General features: G+C 49.6%; 1 protein-coding gene across 1 annotated transcript in view; it reads left to right on the top strand.

Annotated features, from left to right (window-relative positions):
* Window positions 1-22,612, top strand: part of OLFML2B (olfactomedin like 2B) — a 41,065-nt gene extending 18,453 nt beyond the window's left edge. Inside the window, exons 5-8 of the mRNA XM_065883071.1 lie at window positions 4,953-5,178; window positions 7,263-7,799; window positions 20,820-20,996; window positions 21,546-22,612. Of these exons, the coding sequence (XP_065739143.1) occupies window positions 4,953-5,178; window positions 7,263-7,799; window positions 20,820-20,996; window positions 21,546-22,147 (1,542 nt within the window). The 3' untranslated portion in view covers window positions 22,148-22,612. The remainder of the gene's footprint in view (window positions 1-4,952; window positions 5,179-7,262; window positions 7,800-20,819; window positions 20,997-21,545) is intronic.
* The last annotated feature ends 295 nt before the right edge of the window (window positions 22,613-22,907 follow it).

Below are 22,907 nucleotides of genomic sequence, written 5' to 3'. Positions count from 1 at the left end.
CTCAGTATTGTCTGGAACACAGAGTCACCTGTACAATGAAATGAAGCACTATGTAATGTGACTTGAGTGATGCCAAAGGACCTATTTGCTTAAAAATACCTCCTCACTTGATACCTGTTTCTTTTGGCTCTAGTTACCAAGTTATGTGTACGTGCTAATATTCAATAGTTGTGTGTGTTATTTTATTTAATGTATTGGACTATCTTGTAAATTGACTGAAAAACAGGAGCTAACCCCCCAAAAGTGGAAGAGGAAATGGGTAAATTCTGGCATCAGGACTTGAAGAGTGTGGATGCTATTAGCAAGGCAGGTCTGGATGAAGCATCGTAAGAGGGGTCCCTGGCAGCCACGGGGTAGCAGCAGTTAGGAGGGGTTTTGCTCACTTTTACTGGACCAAGGATTGGTGGTGGATGGCAGAGCGTGGATTCCAGGTGAACCACTGAGGGATCCCCTCAGCCTGGGGCAGGCGGGCAGGGTATGGGTGAAGCAGGGCCTGGGACACAGACTGTCAGAGCCCCTGAGCTGTCAATGTCAATGTGCTGTGACGTTGAAAAGCGCTGGGAAGCATTGCTACGAAGGATCCTGTTGCCTGGGTCATTAAGAATTGGGGTAAGAAAGGAAGTAAGACTGACTAGGCATGTGGGCTTGGAACTCTTGAGCAAAGAAACTCCCCGAAGTGGTGCCAAGCAGACAGCAGCTTTGGTTTTGGGGAACCTTGGGCTCATGTGTTCCGAAGGCAGGAGAGCAGGCAGATTAGGACTTTGGAGGCAAGAAGCCCTGAAGAGAGTATGGTGCCTGCACCCTGCCCCATTTGTAACTCAAAATAAAACCAATTCCAACCCAGAAAATAAGTACAAGGAAGGCCAGTTTTCTGGCTTAGCCCATGATGACTACTTTGACGGGGTTTTTTGGGAAATATCGTATTCCCTCAAAAATTATTTTTATTCTCATTTTTGGGTGTCCCCGACATGCCAGCTACTGAGTGTGTGTTTAGTCTGCTTGGTGGGTCATCCCTGAGCAGGTCTGAGTTTGTCAACCAAAGAGCCAGAAGACATTTGGGCTGGAAGGGAAATTGGAGGCACCCTCGCATCACACCTGGGGCCCTGCGGCTCCCATCGCAGCCCGTATGGCATCCTTTGCTGGCCCAGCAGCCCAGCAGAGTTAGGCGCTTCCTGTGCTCTCTGGCTTCCAATTTCCCAGTCGGCTGAGCTTGAGAATTCCATCTGTTGTCTCGATGACACGTTATGTGGTATGTTCAGGAACCCAGCTCAGATTTTCCTGAAGGCAAATCAACCACACCCAACTCTTTTTTGCCTTGCTCAGCAAAAGTTTCTGCCTCCTGAAATCCCCATTCACACACTGTGGAAGTTAGCACAGTCCACCCAAACCAGGGAGGGTGTGGGCAGAGCCAGGGCCAGGGTGGGACTGGAAAGGGGGAAGTGGTGAAGGAGGCAAGGCTAGCCTCTCCCTTTGCATCCGTCTGTCTCTTTAGTGAACCCCGTGCTGAAAAAGGGGGCGAGTGGGGTGTCTGGGTTTGGCTGTTCTTTTCAGGGTTCTTACAGATGATGTCAGGGTTTCTTGGAACGGTGCATGGCACTTTGCTGGAGGCCTCTTTCCAGGAAGGTCCTTGCCTGGAGGGTTGGCAGGGGGCTCTGGGGGGTGGGTTGGGAGTGGAGAGAGCAGGGTGGGATTGGGAAAACTGGGACACCAGCAGTTGAAGTCATACAACAGTTTAACAGAGAGAGGAAATCAAAGCTTGCGGGGGCCACTGCCTCCCAGTGCAGCCAGCGAATCCAGGGAAATTATATGTTCTCTGGCAGAGGCCGTCCATGGTCTTGCGCCATCTTCTTGGCTGGGAGAAGGAACTGCAGTTCCCGCTCGTCCCTAAGAGCTTGGATTAAAGACAGTTCCTGGGGTTTGCCACGAAGAAATGACAACTTGCTTTTGCAATGCAGAGGGAAACCAGAGTCTAGCAATTAGATGGCCCGCGGCGTCTGAGTCAAGGGCTGGGGCCTCTCGTCAGCCTCCCAGGCAGCTCTTTCCCATGGGAAATGAGGGATCCCCAAGTCTGCTGGGCACTAGCCAGACCATGGCCCTCAGGACTTGGGGATGTGGACAAGTTTTTGGATGGCCAATGAGTTAGTCCTGTGGTCACAGCTGAGGACAATGTGGCTTTAATGTAAGGTAGAGCACAGGCTCTGAAGCAGGCAGCCCTGGGCCTATTTAATAGCCGAATGACTTAATAAGTGCCCATCTCAACCACTTAATTGACTGACCTTCAACCAAGTTGCTAAATGACTCTGAGCCTCTCCTTCCTCATCTGTAAAATGTGGATAATAATATCTACCGTGCCCCATTATTTTAAGGGTTGAAAATAATATAAAGGGACATGTCTGGCCCTAATAGGTGCTCTGTAAAACGTCATCAGCACCAGCTGAGTATTCCCTGCGCTTCTGATGGAGGTCACCTCACCAGCAAAGAATGGGAAGTGAGAGAGGGGCAGGTAGCAGGAGTAGGGGCTGCCCGGGGCACAAATCTGCCTGTTTCTTCTGGGCAGCGCTCTGGCCCCAGTCAGGGGAGGCTGGCAGAAAGAGTTCCCTGTCTTCCAGGAGTCGGTCAGCTCAGGGGAGCAAGGAACACATATTCAGGAACTTCCATGTCTGCTGTGCCATCTGGATAAACTCTCTTGTCACGGGAAAACCAGTACAGACTTGGGGTGTGGTTGGCAATGAGGACTCTAGGTTTTCTCCAGGCCAGATTTTAAAGGTCAAAACAAGAGCCTGATTTGCTTCTTCCTGTGCAAAGTGAGAAAGTTGGCCATGATAGCTGGATCCCTGCCAGCTAATGTTCAGTGAACCTGAAGGTCCTGCTCTGCCCCTCAGGACACTGGGCATCAAGGGACAGAGGTTTTGTTTCCAAGTGGACTCTGCTCTCTGGGTGGACTTCACCAAGGATTTAAGGGAGCTCGCCCACCTCCTCATGGTGAAAAGGGAGAGCTTTCATGGCTTAGATGGCTACAGGGAGCGACCCCTTCATCATTCAGCCATTGGATACCTCATGAGAGCAGCGCTGGGCCACTCCCGCTTAGGTCGCTGCATGCTTTACTGATGGAGCCACTGCCCCTCAGGAGCTGGACCCCCTGTCCAGTGGCTCTGACTTTCAGCACAGCTAGCTCACAGGCCCAGTGCCCAAGGCCCTCTGCTTTCAAAGGTGGGCGATTGTGATCCTTTGGGTGAGGGGACATGACTAGATGGACCAAGGAAGGACCCAGAGACTCTGCCACACTGTGGACACAAGAGCTCAGTCCCCAGGCAGCAGCTCTGTGGGGGACAGGGTGGTCCTTCCATGTGACCAGAACCATCACAGAGGACTTCTGTGGTACCATCAAGATGCCCAGGTCATCAGCTACCTACTTTAAAGCATCATTTGATTTGACAAAAATCCCAGTGCTAGTCACAAATGTAGATGGTTGCTTGGGATTTGTTATGATTCAGAAATTCAATTTAACAGGCATTTACTCAGGGGAATTAAAGATGAACAAGAGGTGGTCTCTGCTCTTCCAGTTGCTCAGTCAACAGAGGCAACATCCTTAAATAATGCCTGTGGAAGGCAGGCTGAGAAAGGTGTTACAATAGAAGTACAGACTTGTATCCATTAGGAGTTATGTTCGGCTTTGAGTAAGAGACCGAAATACAGTGCATTAAACAATAGAGCGGTTGGTTGTTCTTTCATGTAGAAGAGCTCTGGAGGCAGGTGGCCCAGGGCTGATATAGTCAGCTGCAAGATGTCATTAGTGATGTCCATCCTCAAAATCCCCTCATGATCTCAAGATGACTGCTCAGCTCCAGCCATCCTGTCCATATTCTCCTGGCCAGAGAAATGAGGAAGAGTGCAAAAGATGCCTTCCAGCTGAGTCAGCCCCAAGTCTTAAGAAACTTCTCCAAAAGCTCTTCCCACCAACTTCTACTTATACCCTACCAACCAGAACTTAGTCCCATGACCACTCCCACAAAACCAGTTTCTCATTAAGTCAGGAACAAGGAGACGGGGATTTGGGTAGTCACTTGGAAGTCTCTGCCACAAAGTGCAAAGTGATGATTGGGAAAGAAAGATTAATTCTGAATGAAAAGGTCTGGGAGTATTTCCTTGGGGTCCTGAGATTTTAGCCAGGCCTTGAAAAATGGGTTGATTTCAAGAAATACCTATATGGGTGCGGGGGTGGGGGGAAGAGAATGGCCTTCCAGACAGAGAAAACAGTCTGAGCAAAGACCCAGAAGCTCAGGAGAGCCAAGAAGTTCAGGAGTCAACCAAGTGCCTGGAGTACCGGGGGTGTCGGCGCTGGAGGGTGGAGCAAAAGAGAGAAGAATGCTGAGCTGGGTCAAGTCGATTTGAGTTCTCAGTGCCAGGCCAAGGACTTTGGACTTTATTCTGGATTCGTTAGGGAGGGCTTGGGGCAGTTTGCTCTAACAGCATAAGTAAAAGCAGTCATGATTCATCCTGAGGTCTGCAGCTTGGTCCTCAGCCTTCATGTCCCAGCCACATGGGCCTCACTAGAAACAACTGATACCAGATCTAAGTCACCCAGCATCCCCAGACCAGAGCTGAGAGGACAACTGCACTCTCTGAGAAGTATAGCGTGGAGGTTAGAGACAGAGTCTGGAGCCAGACTGCCTGGGTTCAAATCCTGCCTCTACCACTTACCTGCTGTGGCCCCTTGGGCAATTTACATAACCTCTCTGTGCCTCAATTTCCCAACCTGTACATGGAAATGATTAAAACTGGTTCCTACCTCATAGGACTGATGAGAAGATGAACAATGCCTGGCTCTTAAGAAGTGCTTTTAGGATTAGCTGTTGTTATTAGTATGGCCTTGGCTCCAGCATTTTCTCTGCCTGACCACTGCCCCTCTGACCAGTGACCTGATCTTCCCTTGTGTCCCCTCTGAGGAGCAGTATGAAGAGAGGTTTCTGCAGGAAGAAACCGTGTCCCAGCAGATCAACTCCATCAAGCTCCTGCAGACGCGGCCACTGGCTCCGCCAGAGGTGGTGAAGCCTCAGTGGCCCCTGCAGAGGCAGGTCCACCTGAGGGGCCGGCCGGCCTCCAAGCCCACCGTCATTCGGGGCATCACCTACTACAAAGCCAAGGACCCTGAGGAGGAGAATGACATCGAAGAGCATCGTGAGTTGGGGTCAGCCAGGGCCGCCCCACCCCCCCCAGAGGCAGGGCAAGGGACGGAGTCACCACTTGGACCCTGTGGAGGTGTACTTCCCGTGAGGCACACACCCTTTTTGCAGTTTGATTACTACTGTGGCCCCGCAGAGCCAGCTCGGTTACCTGAGAATCCCCTGCAGTTACAAACCATCCAGAATTCTTATGGCCTTTCCTCACAACTTGCTGAGCGCCCTGGGGCAAGTCACTTGCCTTCTCTGGGCTTGCAGAGGACCACAAGGCAGAACATGGCTGAGCCAGAAGGGACTTCAGTGCCCTGGAGTCCAGCCCTCCCCATTCGCAGATGAGGACCCTGAGGCATAGAGGCGAATGACTCACTCACAGCCACACAGTGGGCTTCTCCCACCTGTTCCTTCTCCAGGGACCCTGGGCTTCCTGACTGAGACTCCAGCACATGCTGGACCCCTTTTATCTCTGTCCCTCTTATTTTTTCACAGAAAACAGATATTCCCTTTCACCTCATCTTTATCTTGTTTCCCTAACGCTTCCTTCTCCTGTGCTCCTCCCTGCCACCGGCCCCTCCTTTTTCTTCTGTCTCTCCCTGCCCAGCGCCCCAGGAGGCCCCACTCTTCCTCTGTCTCCACTCTGCCAGAGCGAATGCCAGCTCCTCCCATCAGGTCCTGCTCAGCAGCCTCCTGGCTCACGCACCTGCTCTGCCTCTACCTCCTTACAGTTTCTGCTCACGCAGTCGCTGGCATAATCATTTTCCCATTTTTAACTGTTCGTAGCCTTTTTAAATTATTAATTTGTGGAAGTTCCCTGGTGGTCTAGTGGTTAGGATTCGGTACTTTCACTGCCATGGCCCGGGTTCAGTCCCTGGTCCGGGAACTGAGATCCCACAAGCTGTGCAGCATGGCCAAAATAAATAAATAAATAATTGGCTTGTGGGGTTTTTATATTCTGGAGCAAGTCCTCTGTCAGTCATACATACTGCAGATATTCTCTTCCTGCCCGTGGCTTGTATTTTCAGTTCCTTAATGGTGTTTCTGATGAGCAGATAAAATCCAATTGACCAATTATGTCTTTTGTGGTTAGACCTCTTTGTGTCCTTCCTAAGAAATCTCTGCCTCCTCATATTCCTTCTCTGCTCCAAACCCTGCAGACTGCCCCATTTCACTTGGAATAAAAACTGAAGTCCAGGGGCTTCCCTGGTGGCGCAGTGGTTGGGAGTCCGCCTGCCGATGCAGGGGACACGGGTTCGCGCCCCGGTCCGGGAAGATCCCACATGCCGCAGAGCAGCTGGGCCAGTGAGCCATGGCTGCTGGGCCTGCGCATCCGGAGCCTGTGCTCCACGACGGGAGAGGCCCGCGTACCGAAAAAAAAAAAAAAAAAAAAACTGAAGTCCAAACACAACAGCCAAATGCCACATGACTTGGCTCCCGTGTTCTCTCTGACCTCTGTCCACCTCACTGCTCCCCAGCCTCGGCAGACATGTTCTGGCCCCAGGGCCTTTGCACTGCTGCTATTCCTCCCCTAGTATACTCTTCCCCTGATAGCTGCTTGGCTAACTCCCTCGCTCCTTCAAGCCTCTGCTCATCTCTCCATCCCACTGAGTCCCATCTTGACTACTTTATCCATTACTGCAAGTTTCTCTTCCCTTCCCTTCTCACCCTACTAGACTTCTTTTCATAGCACCTTCAAATGTACAATCTGTGTACTGTTTGGTGTCTCCACCACTAGATAGGAGCTTGGCGAGGGCAGGATCTTTTTTTTGCTCATTGTTCTTGTGCATGCTCCATAGATACCTACTGAATGAATGACTAACTTCCTCCCAGGTTTCGTAGCCCGTGGCTGTGCGTCCTCTAGGTGGCCCGTGGGTCGCAGGTGGAGGATAGCAGTAGACTATTCAGAGAGACCCTCGAGGAAATGCTTCCATCTGTGCTCCTTTTCACCTGCTTCTTCTAAATCCCACCTGGGCTCTATCTCTAAATCAGGGCGTCATGTTGAGGAAAGAAACCCTCATTAATCTGCCACATACCACATGCCCCCAGTTCCTCTCCCCAGTCACAAATGCACCTGTGTTTGTTTCCCAGAAGACGAGTTTTTCAGCGGTGAACACGGAATGGATTTGCTGATTGAAGATCAGCTTCTGAGACACAACCTCCTGCTGACCAGTGCCACCCGGAGGCCAGTAGCCACCCATCACAATGCTGCTGTGACAACTGATGCTGGCACTCAGACCACAGCCCTGCTTTCTGCACAGCCGCAGGCCTCGACCTCAGCTGCCAGCATCCCTGACCCTACTCTCTCTGCCTCAGTTGAAAAATTCTCAACACCACTCCAGACCACCTCAGTGTTTCCCGAACCCACCGGGGAGGCATTCCTTAAACCTTTTACTCAGGTACCAGCCACGACCGTGGCCCACACAGCCACCCAGCGACCTCCAGCCTCAGCGCCTCCATCAGTGGCTCCCGAGGATGCATTTGTAGAGGCGATGCACACAGCCCCGGTGCCTCCCCCACCAATCAGGACAGACTCACTGGGGAAAGATGCCACTGCTGGGCAGGGCACAGCCCCCCTCAGCCCCACCCTGAGCCCCGAGGAAGAAGATGACATACGGAATGTCATAGGTGAGTTCATTCTACCTGGCTTGGGTCTCCTGCTCAAGTGAAGGGCAGAGCCTGGAAATGGCTTGAAAGGAGAGGGAGGATTCAGATGGTCCAAATGCTTCATAAAGAAAGGCAAGTGGAGTTAGGCCTTGGCCGATGATCAGTTTTAACATCTAGGGTCTATGTATTCAAAATGTGCTGGTGATAAGAGTGGGAAACTCCTTTCTAAAATATAAGTAAACTGGGGCTTCCCTGGTGGCACAGTGGTTGAGAGTCCGCCTGCCGATGCAGGGAACACGGGTTCGTGTCCTGGTCCGGGAAGATCCCACATGCCGCGGAGCAGCTGGGCCCGTGAGCCATGGCCGCTGAGCCTGCGCGTTCAGAGCCTGTGCTCCGCAACGGGAGAGGCCACAACAGTGAGAGGCCTGTGTACCGCAAAAAAAAAAAAAAAAAATTAATTAAATTAAATATAAGTAAATTAATGGAGCCAAGATCTCAGCTTCATTAATAAATTTTATAAACATTTGTCAAGTGCTGGTGTACTAGGCTTTGTGATGGGCATTGGGTATTTGGTTATTTAATGATGGCTAAGTTTTCTGCAGTATGTTTACCAGGCCATGAACTAACAATAGATTCTTATGTGGGCAGAGGGATCCCAGAATAATAAGAATGGGAACAGGGGAATAACCAGTGCAGTGGGCCCCAGGGGAAAATCTCATGAGCTCTCAGCCTTAGAAAGCATGGAAACACTGTGGCATCATGTGATAAATGCTGTAACAGAGGAATGGAGAAACAGAGACATGAAAGAGGGAGCAGCAGCTTGGCCTGGCTGCTAAGAAGCCTGGGGAAGCTTTTCTAAGGAGGTATCCTTTGAACTGGGTTTTGAAGGATGAATAGGAGTTTTCTTTTTTATTTATTTATTTATGGCTGTGTTGGGTCTTCGTTTCTGTGCGAGGGCTTTCTCTAGTTGTGGCCAGCAGGGGCCACTCTTCATCGCAGTGCGCGGGCCTCTCACTGTCGCGGCCTCTCTTGTTGTGGAGCACGAGCTCCAGATGCGCAGGCTCGGTAGCTGTGGCTCACGGGCCTAGTTGCTCCACGGCATGTGGGATCCTCCCAGACCAGGGCTCGAACCCGTGTCCCCTGCATTGGCAGGCAGATTCTCAACCACTGCGCCACCAGGGAAGCCCAAACAGGAGTTTTCTAAGTAGAGAAGTCTTCTGACTATTAGGTCTAAAGGAGCAGGGTATGTTCCAGAAGCACAGAGAATACAGCTCTGTTCTGTGCCTGGGAGCTCCATGTCCACAAGATGACTCTGAGAACAGTAAACTGTGAAAGTGTGTGTGTATGATGTCGGGGGGCAGCGGGGAGGGGGGGCAATGAGACCTGGCTACATATGTCTCTTCCAACAAGAACTAAACCAAACATTCATTACGTCACCATCCATAGTGATTGAGAAATAACACTATTGAATAATAATTTCATTAAAAATATACTTGAGTTGACGGAAGACGTGATTTGCCTTATACCTGTCTTTCCCTTCCTCCCATTTTCTGCTCCCTTGGCAGCCTCTTTCCTAATTCCTCCTCAGAATAAGGTGCCAGCTACGCCAGACAGATGGTGGAAGGAGCACCTGCCAGGAGCCAAACACCTTGTTATAGCGTGGTCTCTGCTGCTGACAGCTGTGTGACCTTGGCCACATCTCTGCCTGTCTGGGTCTCAGAAATTAGAAATTTGCTAAAGACTGCTTTCTCCATTATATTCTGTGGTTTTCTGCAGTAAGTTTATCAGGCCATGGTATAGCAAGGGATTCCTATTGGGTGAAAAATCCCAGAATAATGGCAAGGAAATAACCAAATGGACCCCAGGGCAAAATCTCATGAACCCTGGCCTGGAGGAAGCTAAGCAAGAAGACAGTTCTTGAGCCACAGAGGTCGGGGTGGGAGAAGAGAATGTTTTTCTTTTCCTTTCTTTTGCTTCCATGACGGGAGCAAGCTGACCATAGAGTAGAAAAGGTCCATTCCTCACTGCATGGATAATCAATTCTGAAGCTACGGGTCCTGCTCAATTTCTGTAGAATGCCCCAGGGTCTGAGCAGAGGTTCCCAGTTCCAAACTGGCTCTGTGCATCCTTGACCATGCTCATGGGCCCAGCACTCCATCTCCTCTTCTGCCATAGGAATGAGCTCCCCGGGGGGCCCCCATAGCACCACCAATTGGGTAGGAGGGATGGTTCCTCCAGAAACTTAGCTGCCCGCCACCATCCCTCCACAGGTGGATAGAATACTAACAGTGAAGACAGGCTACGGGTACATCTGCACGCCTTGTATGTCCTCAGCGATGGTGTTTGCCAGCCTGGAAGCCTCTTCCCTTGGCGACTTCCTAGCCAGGGGTGGAATTCTCCACTGTCTCCACAATCCACCTGCCTACCCTGAGTGTTGCCACCAGTGGGCTTTTCTGGTGTAATTCCCGACATGCACCTTTCTGGGGTTCTTAGGACACCGCCCCCTCCCTTAGCCTGACTGAGATGCTGATGCCCAGACAGGAGAAACCCTGTGTCCTAGCCGCTATTTGCCTAGTGGTAGGAATGGGAGACAGGGATACATTTTCTCTTGTTGTTCAATATTCTATTCAACCAGAATAACATTGTCACAGAGGATGTAAGCTTCTGCTTAAAGGCTGGCCTGTAAGATTTTTCAGAAGAGCTGGGGTTCTTTTTCTTTTTAATTTTTATTTTATATTGGACTATAGTTGATTAACAATGTTGTGTTAGTTTCGGGTGTACAGCAAAGTTATTTCGTTATACATATACATGTATCTATTCTTTTTCAGATTCTTTTCCCATTTAGGTTATTACAGGATATTGAGCAGAGTTCCCTCTGCTACACTGTAGGTCCTTGTTGGTTATCTATTTTATTTATTTATTTATTTATTATTATTTTTTACATCTTTATTGGAGTATAATGGCTTTACAATGGTGTGTTAGTTTCTGCTTTATAACAAAGTGGATCAGTTATACATTTACGTATGTTCCCATATCTCTTCCCTCTTGCATCTCCCTCCCTCCCACCCTCCCTATCCCACCCCTCTAGGTGGTCACAAAGCACCGAGCTGATCTCCCTGTGCTATGCAGCTGCTTCCCACTAGCTATCTATTTCACGTTTGGTAGTGTATATATGTCCATGCCACTCTGTAACTTTGTCACAGCTTACACCTCCCCCTCCCCATATCCTCAAGTCCAGTCTCTAGTAGGTCTGTGTCTTTATTCCTATCTTACCCCTAGGTTCTTCATGACATTTTTGTTTTCTTAGATTCCATGTATATGTGTTAGCATACGGTATTTGTCTTTCTCTTTCTGACTTACTTCACTCTGTATGACAGACTCTAGGTCCATCCACCTCACTCCAAATAACTCCATTTTGTTTCTTTTTATGGCTGAGTAATATTCCATTGTATATATGTGCCACATCTTCTTTATCCATTCATCTGATGATGGACACTTAGGTTGTTTCCATCCCCTGACTGTTGTAAATAGAGCTGCAATGAACATTTTGGTACATGACTCCTTTTGAATTCTGGTTTTCTCAGGGTATATGCTCAGTAGTGGGATTGCTGGGTCATATGGTAGTTCTATTTGTAGTTTTTTAAGGAACCTCCATACTGTTCTCCATAGTGGCTGTACCAATTCACATTCCCACCAGCAGTGCAAGAGTGTTCCATTTTCTCCACACCCTCTCCAGCACTTATTGTTTCTAGATTTTTTGATGATGGCCATTCTGACCGGTGTGAGATGATATCTCATTGTAGTTTTTGTTTGTTTGTTTGTTTGTTTTTGCGGTACACGGGCCTCTCACTGTTGTGGCCTCTCCCATTGTGGAGCACAGGCTCTGGACGCGCAGGCTCAGTGGCCATGGCTCACGGGCCCAGCCGCTCCACGGCATGTGTGATCTTCCTGGACCGGAGCATGAACCCACGTCCCCTGCATCAGCAGGTGGACTCTCAACCACTGTGCCACCAGGGAAGCCCTCACTGTAGTTTTGATTTGCATTTCTCTAATGATGTTGAGCATTCTTTCATGTGTTTGTTGGTAATCTGTATATCTTCTTTGGAGAAGTGTCTATTTATGTCTTCGGCCCATTTTTGGATCGGGTTGTTTCTTTTTTTGTTATTGAGCTGCATGACCTGCTTGTAAGTTTTAGAGATTAATCCTTTGTCAGTTGCTTCACTTGCAAATATTTTCTCCCATTCTGAGGGTTATCTTTTGGTCTTGTTTATGGTTTCCTTTGCTGTGCAAAAGCTTTGAAGTTTCATTAGGTCCCATTTGTTTATTTTTGTTTTTATTTCCATTTCTCTAGGAGGTGGGTCAAAAAGGATCTTGCTGTGATTTATGTCATAGAGTTTTCTGCCTATATTTTCCTCTAAGAGTTTGATAGTTTCTGGCCTTACATTTAGGTCTTTAATCCATTTTGAGCTAATTATTGTGTATGGTGTTAGGGAGTGATCTAATCTCATACTTTTACATGTATCTGTCCAGTTTTCCCAGCACCACTTATTGAAGAGGCTCTCCTTTCTCCACTGTACATTCCTGCCTCCTTTATCAAAGATAAGGTGCCCATATGTGCGTGGGTTTATCTCTGGGCTTTCTATCCTGTTCCATTGATCTATATTTCTGTTTTTGTGCCAGTACCATACTGCCTTGATTACTGTAGCTTTGTAGTATAGTCTGAAGTCCAGGAGGCTGATTCCTCCAGCTCTGTTTTTCTTTCTCAAGATGCTTTGGCTATTCGGGGTCTTTTGTGTTTCCATACAAATTGTGAAGTTTTTTGTTCTAGTTCTGTGAAAAATGCCAGTGGTAGTTTGATAGGGATTGCATTGAATGTGTAGATTGCTTTGGGTAGTAGAGCCCTTTTCACAATGTTGATTCTTCCAATCCAAGAACATGGTATATCTCTCCATCTATTTGTATCATCTTTAGTTTCTTTCATCAATGTCTTATAATTTTCTGCATACAGGTCTTTTGTCTCCTTAGGTAGGTTTATTCTTTGATATTTTATTCTTTATGTTGCAGTGGTAAATGGGAGTGTTTTCTTGATTTCACTTTCAGATTTTTCATCATTATTGTATAGGAATGCCAGATTTTTCTGTCCATTAATTTTGTCTCCTGCTACTTTACCAAATTCATTGATAAGCTCTAATAGTTTTCTGGTAGCATCTTTAGGATTCTCTATGTATAGTATCATGTCATCTGCAAACAGTGACAGCTTTACTTCTTCTTTTCCGATATGGATTCCTTTTATTTCCTTTTCTTCTCTGATTGCTGTGGCTAAAACTTCCAAAACTATGTTGAATAAGAGTGGTGAGAGTGGGCAGCCTTGTCTTGTTCCTGATCTTAGTGGAAATGCTTTCAGTTTTTCACCATTGAGGACAACATGGGCTGCGGGTTTGTCATATATGGTTATCTATTTTAAATAGAGCAGTGTGTACACGTCAATCTCAAACTCCCAATTTATCCCTCCCCACAACCTTCCGCCCTGATAACCATAAGTTCATTCTCTGTGAGTCTGTTTCTATTTTGTAAATAAGTTCATTTGTATCCTTTTTTTTTTTAGATTCCACATATAAGCGATATCATATGATATTTGTCTTTCTCTGTCTGACTTATTTCACTTAGCATGATAATCTCCAGGTTCATCCGTGTTGCTGCAGATAGCATTATTTCATTCTTTTTAGTGGCTGAGTAATATTCCATTGTCTATACGTACCACATCTTCTTTATCCATTCATCTGTCTTACACAGAGGATGTAAGCTTCTGCTTAAAGATTGGCCTGTAGGATTTTTCAAAAGAGCTGAAGTTCTTTCCTTTTATGTCTACTGTAGAAAAAAAATACAGGGACGTGGACACAGATATAAGGGCTTCTTCAAATACCAAGGAATGAAAAGAGGGGGTGGCACAGAGAGAAGGGTGGCTGTTTAGGCAATGTGGAGTCTTGGCAAGTTTTTTCAGGAATCACTTTTAATCATGTATCACTGTCAGGTGCTTCTCTCAGGCTGCTGTTAGTGTGGATGGGAGTTCTTTTCTGGAACCTTCTCTGCAGACTTCCTGCCTGCCTGTGCCTGGCCGAGTAGGACTACATGTAGTCATCATTTAAATAAAAATCATTTGGCTGAAACCAGCACAGACCACTGATGTGTTGCCTGTGAAAGGTTGCTTGCTGTTTACTGAGCCTGGCAATTTTGACTTTGAGCTGTCTGAGTGCTTTTAAATGGGGCTGCTTTTAATAGGAATACCCTATCCCATGGTTTCTAAACCTGGTTTTGTAATACCCTAAAAGGTCCACCATTTTCCTCAGGGGAATTGTCAAACTCTCAGAAATTCCCAAAACAAGCAAATTGGAATTAACTTTTGGCCAAAGCATAGTAGCTCTAGGACAGGAGAGGAAAAATGCCGTCAGTGATGGGAGCCGGGGCTCGGGAAGGGAAGGGGCGGGACAGGAGCGGTCACCATCCTCAGTGTCTGGGAGAGGTCTGCTCAGCCTACTGCAGAGGAAGAGGACACGTGCCACGTTGCCAAGGCTTTGCAGAGTCCCATACTTTAAGGACTACAACTCCTGCTGCACGTTTTAGAAGAGGCTGCTTTGGGGTGGGGGTTGGGAGTGGAAAGGAGCAGACAAAGAGGACAGTCAGGACGACAGCACTACCAGAGAGCCTGCCTCATGGTCGAACCTAGGCCATATGATTGGCTAAAGACTGTCTCCTTCACAAAGTATACCACCTTAACAATCCCCGAGGCCTGGCCAGCCACAGGCTGTGGGCACGAGACAGCCAGCCGGCCTGCCATGTCAGCGGGCCTGGTCCGAGGCAGCCTGGTGCTGACACGGACAGGGGCAGGGCTAGCCAGGTCCTCCACGGCACCCAGCCTCGGGACCAAGAAGTGTCCCAGTTGGCTGCCCTGAGTCACTTGACAGGCAGCTTTCCCAACCCCCAACTCCACAGACACACTCTGCTCTCAGTCTCTTTGTTGGGGCACCTCACCAGCCCTCTGAAACCACGAGGAACTTCAGTCAGGACACAGAGGCCGCTGGCCCTAGAAACAAGGCGAGAAAGTGGAGACGTTCCTTGTAAATGGGTAAGGAATAAAGTCTGTGCCTCTCTGCAAGGATGAAGCGTCCACTCCTAATTCACTCAGCCCCACGCCGCGCTGGCTGTGAAAGGGGGTGAGCTTTGGTTACATCTGCAGAGGGGTCACCGTGAGGGGGATACGGGCGACTAAAGTGGCCAGGGCTGGCAAGCGGCAAGGTATGCAGTCCAGTGGAGACTGTCTTCGGTTCTGAGGGTGGAGCTCCATTTCTGAGTGTGGTCCCCAGGGCAGAGCTGACCGCATGAGCCTGTGCGGGCATGGGGGTTGGGAGGTCAGGGGGATTAAAGAACGCCCATCGCCCTGGCACACACAGGGCAACGTACGGGAGAGGAGCCCGCTGATGAAGGGAGTGGGACATTGGGACTTATATCTAAAAGTGGTACAGAAGGTTCTGAGCCAGGGGACTACGTTCAGATCTGTCAATTTAAGGAAAGTACTGGGTGCTGGTGATGCGCAGGTTCTGTAGGTGTTGGTCGTGCAAAGGCAGGTGAGGCAGCATCCCTGACCTGGAGTTGCCACAAGCTTGTATGTGAGACACATTAACACTGTTTCAACTCAGGGTGGTGAGTGAATGCATGGGTGCTTTGGGGTCAGAGACACTCTCTTCTGAAAAAAGAAGCTGACCTAGCTGTCTTGAGGGATGAGGAAAAAACAGCCAGGAAGGAAGGTAGCACTACAGTGAGAAGGACCAGAGCCGCAAGAGCCCCGGGAGTGAACCAGTTTGGTCAGGGCCAGCTATGCATTTTGTAGAGCCCAGGGCAAAATGAAAACATAGAGCCCCTCGTTCAAAGAGCAGGAGAAAAGTGCCATTGAAGGTAGTCAGTATAAAGCTGTTTCCTTTCTTCTCTGGCCTCTCTCTCTCTCACTTGGTTTTTTCCTTTGGATTTCATGCAATTGTAAGTAAAGGAATATTAAAAACTTGAGGGCTTCCCTGGTGGCGCAGTGGTTGGGAGTCCGCCTGCCGATGCGGGGCACGCGGGTTCGTGCCCTGGTCTGGGAGGATCCCGCGTGCCGCGGGGCGGCTAGGCCCGTGGGCCGTGGCTGCTGGGCCTGCGCGGCCGCAGCGGTGAGAGGCCCGTGTACCACAAAAAGAAAAAAAAAAACTTGAATAGCATGAATTTTATCATATTGTGCACTGCCAGTTTTCAATGCAAAGGTCAGATTATTTAACTCATGTGGAATCCACCAAAATGACAGTTGGTATTTCACGGCTTCTATATTCGTATGCATTTTGTGCCTAGCAGACCAGTGGAAACACTTACACAAAACTTAACTCATCTGTTTCTGTTTCACTTCTTAATATGAGTACACTTTACCAGCTTTTGTACACTCCCTACTTTCGCCTTACTGAGTAAGGAAGACTAAAAAGAAAAGGGACTGTGAGTTGCCCTATCCTTCCCTTTTCTATGTCATTTTCAGCATGAGTTGTTGGCTAATATGAGGAAATAACACAAGTAAGAAAGAATATGATAGGGTTATTTGGTTATATATGCTTCTTAGAATACGACTGCCTTCTTTCTGCGTTCAAAACAAGTTCTGTTCAAATGGAAATTGTGGCCTCTGGGGGGGCCTTGTCTTCACTTTGAGTCTCGCTGGACTCCCACGTGCGGTGGGTCCACCTGTGTTCACTGGGCATGGGCATAGCAAATGCTGCAGAGGTGGAGGGAAAGGGCAGAGAGATGAAGAGATGGGAGACAGCAACCAATGGGTGTGCGGTGGAAGAGAGGGGGACGTCAGGGAGGACCACAAGTCTCGTGGCTTGGTTAATGGTGTGCCATGTCTTTCTCCAGGACAGGAAGTACAGGAGGAACAGGCTGTGAATTCCTTTTTTTTTTTTTTTTTTTTTTGCGGTACGCGGGCCTCTCACTGTCGTGGCCTCTCCCATTGCGGAGCACAGGCTCCGGACGCGTAGGCTCAGCGGCCATGGCTCACGGGCCCAGCCGCTCCGCGGCATGTGGGATCTTCCCGGACCGGGGCACAAACCCGCGTCCCCTGCATCGGCTGGCGGACTCTGAACCACTGTGCCACCAGGGAAGCCCCCAGATGAATTCCATTTTTAATCCATTAAGTCTGAGGAATCAGGAGGACACACAGGAGAGAAATGTCTAGTAGGGGTTGGATGTCTGGTGCTCAGAAACAAACGCCGGGCTGTATAAGAGCTGAGTGGGCCCAGGGAACACAGGAAGAACAAGAAGATAAGGGACTAAAAGTGGGGCTCTAAGGGATAACATCTGAAAGGTGGACAGAAAAGAGAACCAGCCAGAGGCAGTATGACCAGGGGGTGAGCGGGGACCAGGAGAGTGGGGTGTGAAAGCCCAGTGAGCGAGGGAGGTGGGGGGAGGTGGGTGGGGGTTTCAGACAAAAGACAGGCTTGACTAGAATAAAAAGGCCAGAGAGCATCCCTGATGGACAGGGTGTAAGCATTTAAGGCGGCCATCAGGGGAGGAGTTGAGGAGTGTGTGGGCTCCCCTGCACCCTGCAGGAGAGGCCTGCTGTGTGAACACTGGAGAGCCCCAGAGGGCACGGGAGCCTCTTGTTTGCTGATTTCTTTCTGTTAGATGGCAAGATTTGAGCAGGTTTATATGCCGAGAGGAAGAGCCCCTACTTTTCAGACCCCGGGGACCTTTGATGCAGGGCCAACTGTCTCCCAGGACTATCGATGACTAAATGAGTTAATACATAGAGACGGCTTAGGAGGTGTTCCCTGTCACCATGCTTCGGGGGAACACTTCTAAGATGAGTTGCAGGCAGCACTCTCTTTTCTCTTCAGTGCCTTCGAACTATCTCCCTCCCTTCTCTCATTACCCTTGAAGAGGAGTAGACAGGCTGCATCTTCTCTCCAAGGCTGACAGTTTGCTGCCAAGGGTGGGAGCATCTGAATGGCCCCAGATTCTCAGACCTGGGTCTGGGCCTCATGGTTTACTGATCTCCCTTGAACCTGACTTCAAATGCTCTCAAAACCACACTGGTCTGTCCCACTGTTCCTGCCTGTGCTGGACCACCCTGTAGGCTGCCGGCATTTGCTCTGAGGGCATGTGGAGATACAGCCTGAGGTCCTGGGTATCAGGACTTTGAAGCTGTAAGCTGGGACTCCCTCTTCCTACAGAAATAAAGATGCCAGAAGCTGACTCCATCTGTATTAGTTTCCTATGCCTCCTGTAACAAATTACCACAAACTTAATGGCTTAAACAATAGAAATTTATTCTCTAACAGTTCTGGAGGCCTGAAGGCTGAAGTGAGTCTTATAGGACTAAAGTCAAGGTGTCAGAAGGCTGGTTCCTTCCTGAAGCTCCAAGAGATAGTCCATTTCTTGGCCTTTTCTAGCTTCAGGTGGCTGCCAGCATTCCTTGGCTTGTGGCCTCATCACTTCCATCATCAGGTTGCCTCCTCTTCTGTAGTCAAATCTCCCTCTGCCTCCCTGTCATGAGGATACTTGTGATTGCAGTTAGGACCCACCTGGATAATACAAGATAGTCCCCCTATCGCAACATAGTCTCTTTTGCCATATAAGGTCACCTTCAGAGGTTCCAGGGATTAGGACCTGGTTACCTTTGGAAGCCATGATTCAGCCTACCATACCATCATCAGAGTGCATTCTCCAAGCACTCTTGTCAAGTAGGTAGGGCATATATTATACTTGTTTTACTGTGGAAGAAACTAAAGCTTTGTGACCTTTTAAAAGAAACACAGACTTTGGAGTCAGTAGCAGGGCGAAGACCAATGTCAGGCCTCTGTCTGCAAACCTGGGGCACATTCTATAGCCTCACATTAAGCCCCTCTCATTGCAGAGCCTTAGTGCTGAGACAGGACCCTGCAGGGATCTGGGGGGCGCTGCCTGGGGCAATGCGTTACATCAAAAGTTAGATGAGTCCTGGCTTCCAGGAGCTCATCTGCAGTTTCCATATCTGGGCAGGGAGATGGCATAGCCATGGCAGAAACCCCTGGCCTTGCACAGCCCTTTGTGGGGCTCTGGGCATGGGTGGGGGGCTGCCTCTCAGACAGGGAGTTGATGTCTTCACTGGGCTTTTCCAGGGAAAGGGGGCACATAAAAATGCCCCTCCCTGGGGATGGCACGCTAGGGCTCACCTCAGTTCTAAGGAAGCACAGCTTCTCCACTGGCAAGCCAGGGCCCTGCTCAGCGCCAGGGAATGAGATATTTTCCATCAGACCTCTGTTGCCTGGGCTCAGCCAGAGCCATCTATTTTATTGTCTCGAGCAGATGAACTCAGATGTGGGGGAATGAGGCTTTGGCTGGTAGGCTCTGTTGTTTGTCTTACAGAGGCCAAAACCCTCTCCTCTCTGTCGGACCAGGACCTAATAAACCCCACACGGAGATGCCTGAGCCCTGCCAATTGCACCCAACTGTGGGCCCTGCCTGAGAAACAATGTTTATCCTTCTTTCAGACGCCTGGCTGCCTCAGGCCCAGGGCCAAGGGCACAGCGCCTGCCCTGTCCTGCCAGCTCAGACCACTATGGGGGAGCAGAACGGATAGAACAGACTGCAACAATTTGGAAGTGGGCGTGGCCTGGAGTTTAGAGAACCCTGAACCTGAATTGTAGCCCCTTACTCTTTGGTTCCATGTGACTGTCAGGGACAAGTTACTCTCATCACCGTCGCCCATCTGTGCACCAGTCTTGATGGCAGTGGGGGGGGGGGGGTATTCTGCGGGTCCCAGCTGCCAGGAAGAGTAGGAGGAAGTTGTAAAGCCTGGATTAATCTGCTTCTCCCACTGCCCCCTCCATTGTCCTCTTCCCATCTCCTTCATAACCCACTATTGCAGAGACAAAAAGAGCACGTGCTCTCTGTAGTCACGTTATTTCAGGATCATTCAGGGCCATGTTCAATAATAATACTGCATAGTAAGCATGCAAGCAGGCTTTCAACTTGATTTAGAGCCCAGCGTGGTTCTAGTGGTCTTTTAGGGCCTCTCATGGGCACCAGGTCTCTCCAAAGAGTCACTCAGGATGGCATTGCAGAGTTCGTGTCCCCTTAAAGCAGACTTGACCTTTGAAGGAGTCTCCTACAGCCAGAGTAAACTCCTTATGTGGGAACTTGGTCCCTGGCCCCTCCAATTTCCCAGAAGGGGGCCCTGGCATCCTACCCACAGAGGCGTAGGCTTGAGGACAGCTCTCTAGGACCCAGAAGGTGGGCCTCAGGGACGTGACATACACTGCACAGTCAGGGCTGGTCTCTGCTGGTGGCCTGGGCCAAGCCCCTTGGGGTAGCTCAGTGGCTGGTGAAGCTCCACCTTCCTGGTCATACCTGTAAAGTCCTCTCCTCTGGTCACACTTCTCATGCTGCCGTGTATTCATCCAAGTTTCAGAACATCTGCTCAGTGCCTGTGGCCTGCCAGACACTGTGTATTCTGAGGACTGAGGACACAAAGAGGAAAGCCACAGACCCTGCTCCGCTCCGTGGGGCTTATGCTCTGGATGGGGGTGGCTTTGAATCAGGAGAGATATGCACAAACACTGCTGAGATATAAGATGACATGTCCTGTAAGAGAGGTACGTTCACAGTACTATGGGAGCAGGATGGAATCCAGTAAAAGGCTAGAATGGTTTTTCAGAGGAGGATGTGGTGTCAGAAAAGGGCATTGGAGCTTAGCTCCTTGAGGGATGAGTTTGTAGGATTGAGAAGTAAGAGGACAGCCAGAGCAAAGCATGGTGGCATGAAAGTGGCCCAGGATGGTGACAGTAGATGGCTTCATAGGAGTAGAATATAGGATAGATGAGAGGAATAGCAGGGGATGATGCTGAGAAAATGTCTGGCGTCAGGTTGGCTATACAGGGCCATAGAAGCCTGCCGAGGAGTTCAGACTCCAGGTGGCAGAGCTGGCAAGGGTTTTAGGGGCGGGGCGTTCTTCAATCATCCCAACCTCTCCATCCACCTCTCCTCCATCAGGAAGGTGCAAGGACACCCTCTCCACAATCACGGGGCCAACCACGCAGAACACATACGGGCGGAACGAAGGGGCCTGGATGAAGGACCCCCTGGCCAAAGATGAGCGGATTTACGTAACCAATTATTACTATGGCAACACCCTGGTAGAGTTCCGGAACCTGGAGAACTTCAAACAAGGTACGTGATATAGGTTCACCTTAGGGGGGCTCCTCCTTCCCCACTGTCCTCTGTTTTAATCATGGCCAGCTCTCTTAGGGTGGAGACAGTGGACAAGAAGGGCAACGCCTTCTTCTGATGGTAAAAGGACCTTCTCTGGTAGCAGGATGTCCCTCTTCCACACTCCCTCACGTTCTCTGCTCTCTCATCTCTCAGCCCTGCCCCTCCTTCCCAGTCCCTGGGACATGGGACAACCCGGAGTCTGGTCCAGAAAACAGTAGTGATACATCCTCCCTTTCCCATGGCCCTTGACAGTTTACAAACCACGCTCACGTACATGAGCCCTCTGGATCCTTGAAACAGCTCAGTGAGGGGAGTGGAAATCGTTATTTCTAAATGACAGACGAGGATGCTATACAGAACTAGAAAGTGGCAGAACCAAGACACAAACTGTGGGCTCCAGACCTCAAGCCAATGGCACGTCCCATCTCTCTGGGCTGCCCCCTCCCTGCCTGACAGGTTGTCTCTGCACCGTTGCCCTCAAGCCTTCTGCCTTCTCACTGCCCACAGGTCGCTGGAGCAATTCCTACAAGCTCCCCTACAGCTGGATCGGCACGGGCCACGTGGTGTACAATGGTGCCTTCTACTACAACCGGGCCTTCACCCGTAACATCATCAAGTATGACCTGAAGCAGCGCTATGTGGCTGCCTGGGCCATGCTCCATGACGTGGCCTATGAGGAGGCCACGCCCTGGAGGTGGCAGGGCCACTCGGACGTGGACTTTGCTGTGGATGAGAATGGCCTGTGGCTCATCTACCCGGCCCTGGATGATGAGGGCTTCAGCCAGGAGGTCATCGTCCTGAGCAAGCTCAACGCCGTGGACCTGAGCACACACAAGGAGACCACGTGGCGCACGGGGCTCCGGCGGAACTTCTACGGCAACTGCTTTGTCATCTGTGGGGTGCTGTACGCCGTGGACAGCTACAACCAGCGCAATGCCAACATCTCCTACGCCTTTGACACCCACACCAACACGCAGATCATCCCCAGGCTGCTGTTCGAGAATGAGTATTCCTACACCACCCAGATAGACTACAACCCCAAGGACCGCCTGCTCTACGCCTGGGACAATGGCCACCAGGTCACCTACCATGTCATCTTTGCCTACTGACACTCCTGTCCCCAGAAGCAGAAGTGCAGAGGGGCTACTGGCACCTTGTGTGTGTGTGTGTGTGTGTGTGTGTATGTGGGTGTGTGTGGTTTAAAAAATATATATTATTTTGTATAATATTGCCAATGTAAAATGACAATTTGGGTCTATTTTTTTTATACGGATTGTAGATCAATCCATATGTGTATGTGCTGGTCTCATCCTCCATGGTTTATATTTTTGTGCGAATGAACTTCTCCTTTTGACCAGTAACCACCTTCCTTCAAACCCTCAACCCCCTCCAGCTCCCACATCTCGATCTGAGAAGATTTCTTCATCTGGGTCTTGCAGGCAGCTGGCACCGGAAGCAGGAGTGAAGGAGGCAAGAAAGAAGTGCTAAGGGGATGGAAAAACTGTTTTATGTGTTAGAGAAGTTTTTCTAAAAACCCAGAAATAAATGCTTTTTTTTTTAATAAAGAAGAAATTTAAAATCACCCCCCCAGTGCGTTTTTGTTTAGCACTGATATGACTGGCAGGGTTAGATCCCTCCCCCAGAAGGAGATGAGATCTGTGTTGCATAGAAATACCCTCATGCTGAGCTGCCCCAGGCAGCTCCTCTCCCCTCCTAATGAGGGCTTCCTTGTGGCGGCAGGAAAGGGAGTGTTAGAGATTTGGAATGAGCTGACCCCTACACTCACTTTAATTTGGGGGCATTGATCCCTTCCTGTCTCTTCCACTGTCACACCAGCTTCCTTGTGCTGTTCTGCTTTTTTCTAGTCAT

This window comes from Phocoena phocoena, chromosome 1 (assembly GCF_963924675.1).
Source record: "Phocoena phocoena chromosome 1, mPhoPho1.1, whole genome shotgun sequence".
Lineage (NCBI taxonomy): Eukaryota > Metazoa > Chordata > Mammalia > Artiodactyla > Phocoenidae > Phocoena > Phocoena phocoena.
This window is presented reverse-complemented; position numbering and strand designations above follow the sequence as displayed.